The sequence below is a fragment of the Leuresthes tenuis genome, unplaced genomic scaffold (genome assembly GCF_036924035.1).
Source record: "Leuresthes tenuis unplaced genomic scaffold, fLeuTen1.0.hap1 SCAF_9, whole genome shotgun sequence".
NCBI classification, from domain to species: domain Eukaryota; kingdom Metazoa; phylum Chordata; class Actinopteri; order Atheriniformes; family Atherinopsidae; genus Leuresthes; species Leuresthes tenuis.
Genome location: NW_027325363.1, coordinates 11,597,273 through 11,610,517, shown reverse-complemented (window position 1 = coordinate 11,610,517; position 13,245 = coordinate 11,597,273). Strand labels below are relative to the sequence as shown.

Sequence of the window (13,245 nt, the reverse complement as noted above, 5' to 3'; positions counted from 1 at the left end):
AAATGCAAAAATTAATATATATGCAAAAGATTGAATTATATAAAACATGGAATATCTTGGTTTTACATTGTCTACAATAAAAATAAGTCAAAATGAATATATGAAATACATATATTTTTTTTTCTTATCATCCCAACTTATTCAGCTTTGGCCCAGCTTGAGATCAACTCCTGTAAATATATGACAAAGGTGTTTGTCATCCTGATCTCCAGTTTTGGCCTCTTGGCGATACTGTTTGAATGTAAATGCCACATAACACCTGTGAAGTTGAGAGAAGACAAAAGAAATCATAGGTCAAGGAGTCATACAACACGACCTAAGGCATCACTGCAAAGTCATACAGCAACACTTTACTTTAACAACAGTCTTAATCCAAATGATGTAAGTGTTGTGGCGATATACAAAATAACATTACCAACCAGAATTGTCTGTATATTTTGCTCTGAGCCAAGATTAAAAGTATAGTCTGGCCATAACTGCTTGTGTTAATCAATGGCTTGTTTGGTTGCTGCAATGACAAGCACTAAGATGTCCCAGCAGTTGTATAATGTACTGAAGGTTTTGAACGTGCCGAGTCTGACAACAAACACAATCCATGGACTCCATCACTATGTAAAAATCTAAAAAGAAAAACAAAGATTTAAAGAGTAGCCATGTCAATTGTCTAATTTTACCCACAACATTTTCACAGAAATCTCTACAGTTTTCTACTCCTAACATTTTTAAAAGATATTTGGTACTTTAGTTTCAATGAATTGGTTCGGAGTCCTTGGTTACTATCTATTTTCCATTGTTTTCCACCTTTCTAATGTGAAGATAGATTTTGACCGACAAGGATGGAACAGCAATGTTCAAAAATGATGTCTATTTGATGTATCCATCAGGACAGAACAGGTGGAACAATTTGTTACGGCATTACATGGCTAGGCAAAAAGGAGGGAGACTTGAATGTAATGTCTGCAATCAGAAGTGCCAGCTGCTACTGGCATGGAGGAAAGCACTATCCAGAGACTTTACTTATTCCACTTTTATTTGAGGACCGGTAATTAGGTTTAATATCGATTTTCTTTTTACATTTCACAAAAGCATATGTACTACAAATATAAAGATTGTGTACTTTTGCAACTTCAGACCAATGTAGGTTTGATTTTAATATGAACTAGTTTGTAAAGACAAGCCGGCAAACAGCAGCATGTGTAATGAACAGACTCATGACACACTGGTTTTGCTCTTTGCTCTGGGATTGAGGATCAGATTTTCTTTGGGCTATGATCCCCCGTTCATTCTATTAAACATGTTCAGACTTTTATGTGTCTGTATGGCATTTAAATTGTACTTAATCTGTGACAAGATCATACAAAAAATATATTTTCTGACACTTGAACTTCAATGTGTTTGCTATCACCATTGCAGTGAAACTTTATTAGTCTTTTTTTTTTTATTCTAATGGAAGTATTAACGAAGGACCAATCGATTCAAAAACTCCAAGTGGACAGAAAGTCCAAGTTTTGAAAAAGAACTCAGAACATTTTTGTTTTTCTTTTGAATTTTATTCAATATGTTCAGCATTATAAAGTTTGTTTTTAAAAAGATGAAATTAGCATAAATAATTTATACAAACAAACTATCTTACAAAAAAATAATTTGAGTTTGAATAGAAATTTGAAAACAAAAGACAGTATGAGATGATGATGGCTGTTTAGGTGGTAAATATTTTAAAGACCATGCTGTAAAATAATCAAGTTTTGCCCATTAAATATTTCTTTGTGTTCTTCTCTGGCTGAAACAATATGATGAAACACTTTGGGGCAAAAATACACAAAATGAGTCCAAAACTGGAGGCCAGAATGGCAAATATCTCCACTGCCACAGTAAATTTCCCAGGAGAGCTGACATATGCTGGGATGAAGGCGATCCAGACTGCACAGAATATCAGCATGCTGAAGGTGATCAGCTTAGCTTCATTAAAATGATCCGGTAGTTTCCGAGCTAGGACAGCCAACACAAAGCAAAAGACAGCCAGAAGGCCTATGTACCCGAGTACAGCCCAGAACCCAATAGCAGAGCCTAATGCACATTCCAGGATGATCTTCTCCTTATAAATAGTTAGATTTTTCATTGCAAAAGGAGGGTTGACTACCAACCAAACTGTACATATCAAAGCTTGAATGAATGTGAAAAACACTACAGTCATTCTTTGCTGTGGTGGACCAAACCATTTCATCACATTATTACCTGGAAGTGTGGCTTTAAAGGCCATTAAAACTACTATAGTTTTCCCAAGTACACAAGAGATACAGAGAACAAAGGTGATGCCAAACGCTGTGTGCCGCAGCATGCAGGACCAATCAGATGGTGTTCCAATGAAAGTCAGAGAACATAAGAAACACAGAGTCAGAGAGAAGAGCAGCAGGAAGCTCAGCTCAGAGTTGTTGGCTCTGACAATCGGAGTTGTTCTGTGACAAAAGAAAATAGTCGCAGTGATAATGGTCAATGAGGCCCCAGCCACAGAAAATACAGCCAGGATGATGGAGAGGACTTCATCAAAGGAAAGAAACTCCACAGGTTTGGGGAGACAAACGTTTCTCTCTGCATTAGGCCAGAATTCTCTGGGGCACGGGATACAATCAGGAGAATCTGAAAAATACATCAAAAAGAACTGTGAGAATCCATATATTTCATGTGGCAGATGTCCATGCAGACGTTTTATTTTACCTGTAGCATTACTAATCTCTCCCTCAGGACATGGTATACAATCATAGCAGCAGATGGGTTTTCCTTTCTGCAACACTTTACGAGTTCCTGGAGGACAACTCTCAGTGCACACAGACACCGGCACCTGTCACAGAGACGCAGGCAAAACAATAGATGAACACAGCTGATGTGAAGCAGTTCATTAACGTTTCTGTTATAATTAGGACCATTACTTGTGTGCCACCCTCCACCCAGGACAGGTTCCTGTTGATACGGAACTCCTGGCCCATCGGCAGTGATGAATCATAGTACCCTACTGTTACCAGCTCAATAACTCCATCTTCAGTCTTCTGCCAGTTGACCAGCTCATAAACAGCAACAGGATCCCCGTTAGCATCAAATGACACATCATAGCCATTCTGGGAAAAGTTGACTTTCTTTAGCTCAGTAAACACCTGAGAGAATGAAATTCCTTTATGTCATAAATTGATTTTAATTTAACTTAATGAAAATAATTCAACGTTCATTAAGTTCACTTAACCAAATGAAATACATTGATTGAATTTTCAATTCCACTGACCTGTTTGGACTCCAACCTGCTGTGTTTGTCACACTGAGTTGTGAAATTTGTTTCCTGACACACTGCATTGTGAATGGCATGTGCTATTGCATAAACAGCCTTGTACACCATGTTAGTAATTCTAAATTGAGATTTTTCAGTGTACGGGCTCTGAAGTGTCTTTATGTCTTCAGTTCCATCACACACACTCTCACCTGCAGCAGCACCTGCAGACAGACATACAGAGAGGCAGGCCGTGTTATGGAAAGTTGCATTGCATTCATGTTCATCTGTTCTGATGCATTTATTTTTTCCAGACTAATAATAAGAAGAATCACTCATCCAAAAATGTGTCACAACTTCACTCATTTGGCCGGATTGAGAATGTTTAATATAAATAACTGTAATGTTAGCCCCCCCCACGCCCAGAGCGACGGATTAAGCGGGTATAGAAAATGAATGAACGAATAAACTGATATGTTAGTTATTTCTGTGTCTGATACATGCTTATTATAAGTCAGTTTTCAAAATGTATTTGGAGTATGAATATAAATATCATTGAGTGATGACACTGTGAAATCACTTTGTTCATTTTTCCAAAAAAATTCTCACATGCAGCTGAGCACCTAAACATAAAAATCAAACAGATGCATCTTTTTTATGTCTTGTTTTGTTTCAGTTTCCGGGTAGAAGTGTATTCATTCAAAAGACAGGTGTGGACTTTCATACACAGAAATATCCACTTGACAGAATAGAAAACAACCCAGCCATAGCAGCGTATGATGAGATATCACATTTCATTGCCAATTAAAACAACTTTCTCACTTTTTCCCAGTTTGCAGTTAAATGCATCCTCCCAGAACTCAGTTAGCAGTGGAGAGGCTGCCACTTCAGAGGGAGACAGATCCAGCAGGAAGTCTCTCAGACCTGGGATCACAGACTTCTGAATCCCAAATCCGATGGCCCCGGCACAAAAACCAAATGACAGAAACTTTGGGTCTGTTACCCAGCTCTCACTTCCTATCCACTGACGAGGTGGTGGAGGGTCCCTGGCCAGCTCCTCTAACAGGACGCTTGTTTCGCCACTAGCAGTGAAGGCCACAATAACCGTAGCAGTTGACCTGGAAGACATTATATCATCAAACTTTTTCATTTTTTTTAATAAAGATTCAATATTTGAATTTTAGGAGGAGAAAGAAGACATATTCCATTTACTAGTTTTCATCTTTTTCTTTGAGGGAACATGCTTGTTATAATTGAGCATCGTGTCAAAATAATGAAAACACTAAATCAGAAATGCAGTAACCTGCGGATAACATCAGCCACTCTCTTGATCTTGCTACGGGGGTTGGTACGATATAAAGATTCAGAGTACTCCACACAGATTCCCTCTTTGTGAGCTGCCTCGAGAAAAGACGCCATGCCATTATTGCCATAGTCCGAGTCAGACCGGACAGCACCTATCCAAGTCCAGCCAAAATGTTTCACCAGCTTGGCCAGCGCTTCAGCTTGAAACTGGTCGCTGGGGACTGTTCTGAAGAAAGTCGGATACTGCTGCTTATCTGACAGGCAGGCACATGTGGCAAAGTGGCTCACCTACAACAAAATATGAACGTGTAGTTTTGTCAATTTCACAGGAAAAGAAGAAAGAGAAATAATCACAGGCATGTCCTAAAAACACAGTAAAGAACATTCTAAATATTTACTTGAGGAATGTTAAACGACCCGATGATGCGCGACATACTGATGGATGGCGTGGATCCAGAATCACCAACAATACCCATCACCATACCAGAACTAGAGCAGTTTTCACCGGTGTGAAACACGGGATCCTGACCGTTCAAGAGCTGAAATGCAACGTGCACGGCCACTGGCACAGAACCGCACGAGTCATGGATTTTATAACCCAGCCTGATGTCCGGTAGAAGATCCGTGCTGTTGTTAATCTCCTCAATTGCAAAGATCATAGCGCGAGAGAAGCGCAGTTCACGAGCGTCAATGCTGCAACAAACATTCCATTGCTTAAATATACATAAAAGAAGAACAATTCACATTTTAACAGACATATACAAGAGGAAATCTGTAATTGGGGGAGCAAAAAAATTAAGATGATTTTCTTCTGTGAATAAAAATAAAGATTAATCGTTTGATTTGAAGTGGTAGTATTAGATTAAGTCTAAAAGTGACAGGAATGTACAAATTAATAATATTTGTTGTAATCTATAGTCACAGTGATCCTATTATTTTTGATATTCATGAATCATTGGTTAAACCTAACTTTGAAGAAACCAAAAATGTAAATGTAAGAATGATTATTTCGCCACAGTATAAAGACAATATATATATATATATATATATTTTACACAACACTACATAGAAACTTTGCAGTAAGGCTGTACATTGTAAAAATCCTAATCATACAGGTCTATCATCCTTCCTCCATCCCTTCCTCCTCTCACTAACCTCCCTGTGCATCGTTGTGGCTCAGGCATTGTGGTGTAGTTATGAATCACTGTGAGCGTGTTGTAGTGGAGGGTGAAAACACCTCCAATAACATAGTCTCCATCCTCTGAGAATGCTGGTAAACGAGCAGTACCCTGCAGGTTACATTTAGCAGATAGTGTTTGAGTGCTGACTCCATCAGTCCCAGCCTCTGTGGGCCCAGTCCTTTGAGTCAGACCAGTCAGAGACCCATTCAGGGAAACAACTGAGCTCACCTCAAACAAGCTCAGAGCCAATCTCAGGCCAAATAAAAGAACTTGAATCTCCATCCCTCTGTATGTGGGTGAAAGTGCATTTTCATTGGTTTATATACCTCTTCATATGTTCATCAGGAAATAGCCCCCACCCAGTGACCTTTGATAAAGTCTTTAATTCTGTGACATGTATCGTTTTATTTTACAATATGTTTGCTTTTCTCCTTTGAGCTCCTATTAGATTACCTCGATGTACAAAAGTTATCTTACTATTTTTTCTTAATCGATACATTTTTCCATTTGGTTTCATTCATAATTGTTTTGCAAACGCAACCATGCAAATGTCACAAAGTAGTCCACAAGGATAATAATAAAAAAAGGATATCATGATTTATGAACCCTTTGAAGAGTATTTTTTTTTTTTTTACTTTTCTATGACTAGGTCCAAGGACATTTTAGGATTTTAACTCAGTCTCTAAGGTGTTGAGAGAGTAATTAAATAAATGACAATAATACACTTTGGCACTTATTTATTTTGGTGAATGATTAAATATTACACATAAGTGAGAGCCAAAGAAAAACTCTTTTTAACGGTATTTGGTGTTAAACATTGCACAGCAGAATTAAAAGCTGATAATCAAAGAAATTCTTCTGCAAAAGGGTTGGAGGAATTGTATTCCACTAATCAGTAACAAACAGCGTCAATCCTGGCGTATGGTTGAATTTACTCAGATAAGCTGCTTTCTTCAGGAAAAGTCACAACTTTATATCCGTCATGTATATCTCACCTGTTCGGCACATTTACTAATTTATATTCTGCTAATAATTGTCCATAACAAACTTTGCTTAATCTATTAAATGTAAGCAATGTCAATAATATTAGAATTTCCATGTTATAATCATCATCTTGTCAAACTCACAAAATTCAGATGCACTACAATTAATTTTTGTTCATTAAACATTTCTTTGTGTTCTTCTCTGGCTGAAAAATTATGATGAAACATTTTGGAGCAAAAATACACAAAATGAGTCCAAAACTAGAGGCCAGAATGGCAAATATCTCCACTGCCACTGTAAATTTCCCAGGAGAGCTGACATATGCTGGGATGAAGGTGATCCAGACTGCACAGAATATCAGCATGCTGAAGGTGATCAGCTTAGCTTCATTAAAATTATCTGGTAGTTTCCGAGCTAGGACAGCCAATACAAAGCAAAAGACAGCCAGAAGGCCTATGTACCCGAGTACAGCCCAGAACCCAATAGCAGAGCCTAATGCACATTCCAGGATGATCTTCTCCTTGTAAGTGGTTAGATTTTTCATTGCAAAGGGAGGGCTGAGTACCAACCAAACTGTACATATTAAAACTTGAATAAAAGTGAAAAACACTACAGTCATTCTTTGCTGTGGTGGACCAAACCATTTCATCACATTATTACCTGGAAGTGTGGCTTTAAAGGCCATTAAAACTACTATAGTTTTCCCAAGTACACACGAGATACAGAGAACAAAGGTGATGCCAAACGCTGTGTGCCGCAGCATGCAGGACCAATCAGATGGTGTTCCGATGAAAGTCAGAGAACATAAGAAACACAGAGTCAGAGAGAAGAGCAGCAGGAAGCTCAGCTCAGAGTTGTTGGCTCTGACAATCGGAGTTGTTCTGTGACAAAAGAAAACAGCTGCTGTTATGATGGCCAAACAGGCGCCACCCACAGATAAAACAGACAGAATTATGGAGAGGACTTCATCAAAGGAAAGAAACTCCACAGGTTTGGGGAAACAAACGTTTCTTTCTGCATTAGGCCAGAATTCTCTGGGGCACGGGATACAATCAGGAGAATCTGAAAAATACATCAAAAAGAACTGTGAGAATGCATATATTTCATGTAGCAGATATACATTGAGACATTTTATCTTACCTGTAGCATTACTAATCTCTCCCTCAGGACATGGTATACAATCATAGCAGCAGATGGGTTTTCCTTTCTGCAACACTTTACGAGTTCCTGGAGGACAACTCTCAGTGCACACAGACACCGGCACCTGTCACAGAGACGCAGGCAAAACAATAGATGAACACAGCTGATGTGAAGCAGTTCAGCAATGTTTCTTTTGCTAAACTGCTATAATCAGGACCATTACTTGTGTGCCACCCTCCACCCAGGACAGGTTCCTGTTGATACGGAACTCCTGGCCCATCGGCAGTGATGAATCATAGTACCCTGCTGTTACCAGCTCAATAACTCCATCTTCAGTCTTCTGCCAGTTGACCACCTCGTAAACAGCAACAGGATCCCCGTTAGCATCAAATGACACATCATAGCCATTCTGGGAAAAGTTGACGTTCTTTAGCTCATTAAACACCTGAGAGGATGAAATAAAGTAGGGTAAAAAAAAAAGAAAAAAGATAGGGAAATTCCTTAATGTCATTAGCTGATTTTAATCTAACTGAATGAAAATAATTTCACTTATTTCACTTTAATTTTCACTGACCCGTTTGGACTCCAACCTGCTGTGTTTGTCACACTGAGTTGTGAAATTTGTTTCCTGACACACTGCATTGTGAATGGCATGTGCTATTGCATAAACAGCCTTGTACACCATGTTAGTAATTCTCAACTGAGAGGTTTCGGTGTACGGGCTTTGGAGCATCTTTATGTCTTCAGTTCCATCACAAACATTCTCACCTGCAGCAGCACCTGCAGAAATACAAAAAGAGAGGCGGGTGGCTTAATTCCAGGAAGTTACATTGAATTAATGTGCATCTCTTCTGATGCATTTATTTTTCCAGACTCATTTCAACAGAAATCACTCATCCAGAAATAGGTCAGATATACAAATATATACATGCAAGCATAAACTTTTTCACAATTTAACTCATTTGGTCAGACTCACAATATTTAGTATAAACACCTGATGCGTCAGGTATTGCTTTAACTGATACATGCTTAATATAGGCAAAGTTTTCTAAATTAATTTAGTGTTTTAATGTAAATATTCATCAGTGAAAACACTGTGAACCCACGGCAGTCAGGTTTCTAAAAGATCTTCTTCCACGCAGCGCCGGAACTTGATTTGACAACACATCAAATGCATATTATTTCAGTCTTCTTCTCTTTCAGTTTTAGGATAGAAGTTTTTAACATAAATCACCTGTGGACTTTCGTACACAGAAATATCTACTTGACAAAACAAACAAAAAAAATAATTCAACCACTGAGGCTTATGATGAGAAATCACATTTGTTTCTTTGCCAATCAAAGTAACATTCTCACTTGTTCCCAGTCTGCAGTTAAATGTATCCTCCCAGAACTCAGTTAGCAGTGGAGAGGCCGCCACTTCAGAGGGAGACAGATCCAGCAGGAAGTCTCTCAGACCTGGGATCACAGACTTCTGAATGCCAAATCCAATGGCCCCAGCACAAAAACTAAATGTCAGAAAGTTTGCATCTGTTACCCAGGCCTCACTACCTATCCACTGACGAGGTGGTGGAGGGTCCTTGGCCAGCTCCTCAAATAGGACCCTCGTGTCTCCACCAGCTGTGAAGGCCACGACAACCACAGCAGTTGACCTGGAAGACATTATATTATACTAAAATAAAGAAAACCTTGTATTTCTATTTTTCAACATAATCATATGTTCATTTAGCAGGACAATAAGACATATTCCTCAAATAATATATTTATTTTAAATCTTATATGGTGGGAAACATCCTTGGTATAACTGAGCCTAGTGTCAAAACCATTAACACAAACTAAATCAGAAATGCAGTAACCTGCGGATAACATCAGCCACTCTCTTGATCTTGCTACGGGGATTGGTACGATAGAAAGACTCAGAGTACTCCACACAGATTCCCTCTTTGTGAGCTGCCTCAAGAAAAGACGCCATGCCATTATTGCCATAGTCCGAGTCTGACCGGACAGCACCTATCCAAGTCCAGCCAAAATGTTTCACCAGCTTGGCCAGCGCTTCAGCTTGAAACTGGTCGCTGGGAACTGTTCTGAAGAAAGTCGGGTGCTGCTGCTTATCTGACAGACAGGCACATGTGGCAAAATGGCTCACCTACAAGAAAACATGAATATGTAGTTCTTTGAATTGACAGTGAAAAAAAAGAAAACGGAAATCGTCACAGTAACGTTCTAAAAACACAGTGAAGAAAATTCAAAATATTCACTTGAGGAATGTTAAAGGACCCGATGATGCGCGATATGCTGATGGATGGCGTGGATCCAGACTCACCAACAACACCCATTACCATACCAGATCTAGAGCAGTTTTCACTGGTGTGAAACACAGGGTCCTGGCCGTTGGACAGCTGAAACGCCACGTGCACGGCCACTGGCACTGAGGCGCACGAGTCATGGATCTGATAACCGAGCTTGATGCCCGGCAGCAGCTCGGTGCTGTTGTTAATCTCCTCAACTGCAAAGATCATAGCGCGACAGAAGCGTAGTTCACGGGTGTCAATGCTGCAACAAACATTCCAATGCTTAAAATTTCATAAAATTAGAACAATTTACATTTTAACAGAAGTATACAAAGGGAAATCTGTAATTGGGGGACCTAAAAATTATGCTGATGTTCCTCTGTGAATCAAAACTAAGATTTGAAAGGTTTTGGACCGATTGAATATAAACTACCCAACAATAGATTAAGTCTAAAAGTAACATGAATGTACGAATAAGTAACATATGTTGTAATCTAAAGTCAGACTTTGACCATATTCTTTTTGATATTCATGAATCATTGGCTAAAAACTTGTTTGAAAAAACAATAATAATATTTGTAATCTTGCTTCAGTAAAAATAAATTTTTCTATGAAATTGTCTTTTTTTTTTACTAAACACTACATAAAATCTTTTGCAGCAAGGCTTTACATTGTAAAAATTCAGATCTTTTTCATACAGGTCTATCATCCTTCCTCCATCACTTCCTCCACTCACTAACCTCCCAGTGCATCGTGGTGACTCAGGCATGGTGGTGTAGTTATGAATCACTGTGCGCATGTTGTTGTGGAGGGAGAAAACACCTCCAATAACATAGTCTCCATCCTCTGAGAACACTGCTAAACGAGCAGTACCCTGCAGGTTACATTTCACAAATGAAGTTTGAGTGCTGACGCCATCAGTCCCAGCCTCTGTGGGCCCAGTCCTTTGTGTCAGACCAGTCAGAGACCCATCCAGGGTAACAACTGAGTTCACCTCAAACAAACTCAGAGCCAATCTCAGGCCAAGTAAAAGAACCTTGAGCTCCATCCCTCAAAAGTCTCTATGTGGGTGTACGGAAATTTTCATTAGTTTATATACCTCTTCATTTGTTCACCAGAGAGGAAAAATACCCCACCCAGTGATTTTTGATGAAGTCTTTTCATTCTATAATATGTATGTAATTTCTTATATATGATTTTTTTTCTCCATTTTACTATTGCTAATTTGTCTCTATATACAAAGTTAAATTATTTCAATCCATACATTTTTCTATTTTGTTCTATTTATAATATGGTTCAACTTTGCAAATGCAACCATGCAAATATCACAAAGTGCTTCACAAGGATAATAATAAAACATGATATAGATAAAAGCCAATGCCTAATAGTGATTCAAAAGTTATAACATAAAACAATAGAATTGAAATCAAAGGCAATCAAAAAATTAAATGAGACACATTTAAACAAAAGCCAACTTACGCATCTATGTCTTGGGCTGCTTTTTAAAGGTGACCACAGTGTTCACAGATCTTTAGTCCAGTTGGAGAGAGCTCCAAAGTTCGGGGCAACAATCTGAAAAGCACAGTTACCTTCTGGTCTGATTCGAGATTGATGGACATCCAACAACACCCGATCAAAGGACCTCATTCTCCTGTCCTGTTTTTGTTGTAGGCCTCCAATAAGTCTAACAAATGAATTGGGGCTTGACCATGCAAAGCTCGGAAAGTTAGAACAAGGACTTAAAGCTGAATATGAACAATTCATCTCTGCACTGCCTATAGTGCAGAAAATTTAGCAATGTTCCTTAGCTGGTAAAAACAGGACTGAGCTGAACTATTTACGTGCTGATCCAATCTCGAACCATGGTTCATAAAAAGCCCTAGATGATACAAAGATAGTTTAACTAAACATGACATAAATATCACAGTTCTCAATCACATTTGAGCCAAAGCCAGCAGGAGCAGAAATAAGCACATCACTTTATGCTTTTTGTTTAGCTGAAGAAATATATCATCTGTACAAACTTTTATGGACCACATGCCGCTCAGAAGGATAGATATTTTTGAAACATGAAACACAGCGGTTTGATGGTTAGCACTGTCACATCACACCATAAGGATTCCTGATTTGAATCCTTGCTGGGGCCTTTCTGTGTGAACTTGGCACTTTCACTCTGTGTAAGCATGAATAAAGGGTCAAGGATGTACCCTGACTAACCCTGAAATTGGGTCCCTGTGACCCTGGATTGTATTAAAAGGGTATAGAAAAATGAAAATATGGGTATATAACTGAATATCATCTGCATTACATTGATGGGATACACCATATACCAATACCAGCTCACTCCCTGAGCCTGTCAGTGAAAATGATATAAAAAAAAACCAAGGTTGAGACAACCTGCTCACGTGGTGTAACAGGGTTAGACCATTGTGTTTGGCTCTGCAGTACTGGATCCAAATGATTGCTAAGGTCCTTTATAAAAGCTGATGGTAGTCTAAAGCGTCTAAATATGCACTCATCACTCTGCCAATAAACCTGCATGTTCATTAAAGATTTGTTACCTCCGTCGGGCACAATCCGCACTATCTTGCATCAACAGTAAATATGCCATTTTGTGAGGAGGCCTGGGATGAAGAAAGATCACTTTGGCGTATAAATAGGGTGGAACCATGAATTGATTGCATGTTTTCCAATTAACTTAAAGTAAACTGAAGTGTTTGTATACTTTATTTATTCTAAAATAACACAATGCTTTATAAATTACCAATAGTTATAAAAAAAAAAGTCTGTATTACTGTAATTTTATTATTTAATTTCAATGAACTACACAACAGAACACAGAAACTTATTTTGTTTAAACAAGTCAGCACTCAAAGGTGCGTAAGAGTAATCCTGAGTGTTTGTCGGATTTGTTCTTAGGATTTGTTCAATCCCACATGAATGCTTTCATTAGGCAGAAGTGTCACGTAACGTGACGCAATCTGAAAGCAAACATCATGGTCATCATGAACGACTATGTGCTGCCAAGGTATCAGAGGCAACTTGGATGTGTGATCGAAACCACAGAAGGAAATTATACATTAGCTTT

At 38.6% G+C, this 13,245-nt stretch overlaps 2 protein-coding genes across 2 annotated transcripts; both read right to left on the bottom strand.

Moving 5' to 3' along the window:
* Positions 1 to 1,705: 1,705 nt before the first annotated feature.
* LOC140314210 (extracellular calcium-sensing receptor-like) lies at positions 1,706 to 5,760 on the bottom strand. The gene is made up of 8 exons (XM_072392321.1): positions 5,717 to 5,760; positions 4,960 to 5,254; positions 4,560 to 4,849; positions 4,079 to 4,374; positions 3,275 to 3,480; positions 2,928 to 3,149; positions 2,716 to 2,839; positions 1,706 to 2,637 (listed from the first exon to the last, which is right to left on the bottom strand). The coding sequence occupies exons 1-8, from the start codon at positions 5,743 to 5,745 to the stop codon at positions 1,739 to 1,741; spliced, it is 2,361 nt and encodes a 786-aa protein (XP_072248422.1). The 5' UTR covers positions 5,746 to 5,760; the 3' UTR covers positions 1,706 to 1,738.
* Positions 5,761 to 6,884: 1,124 nt separating this feature from the next.
* Positions 6,885 to 11,205, bottom strand: LOC140314207 (extracellular calcium-sensing receptor-like). The gene is made up of 8 exons (XM_072392318.1): positions 10,898 to 11,205; positions 10,125 to 10,419; positions 9,723 to 10,012; positions 9,223 to 9,518; positions 8,441 to 8,634; positions 8,090 to 8,311; positions 7,867 to 7,990; positions 6,885 to 7,788 (listed from the first exon to the last, which is right to left on the bottom strand). The coding sequence occupies exons 1-8, from the start codon at positions 11,203 to 11,205 to the stop codon at positions 6,890 to 6,892; spliced, it is 2,628 nt and encodes an 875-aa protein (XP_072248419.1). The 3' UTR covers positions 6,885 to 6,889.
* Between the last annotated feature and the right edge of the window lie 2,040 nt (positions 11,206 to 13,245).

Bases quoted from the DNA above. Each gene is read 5' to 3' on its own strand.
- LOC140314210 (XM_072392321.1), bottom strand. From the start codon at position 5,745: ATGCCTGAGCCACAACGATGCACAGGGAG. The intron at 5,255-5,716 runs GTTAGTGAGAGG...TGTTTGTTGCAG, and splicing joins CCACAACGATGCACAGGGAG to CATTGACGCTCGTGAACTGC. The intron at 3,150-3,274 runs GTCAGTGGAATT...TCATTCTCTCAG, and splicing joins GCAGGTTGGAGTCCAAACAG to GTGTTTACTGAGCTAAAGAA.
- LOC140314207 (XM_072392318.1), bottom strand. From the start codon at position 11,205: ATGGAGCTCAAGGTTCTTTTACTTGGCCTGAGATTGGCTCTGAGTTTG. The intron at 10,013-10,124 runs GTGAATATTTTG...GTTTTCTTGTAG, and splicing joins GGTCCTTTAACATTCCTCAA to GTGAGCCATTTTGCCACATG. The intron at 7,789-7,866 runs GTAAGATAAAAT...TGTATTTTTCAG, and splicing joins AGAGATTAGTAATGCTACAG to ATTCTCCTGATTGTATCCCG.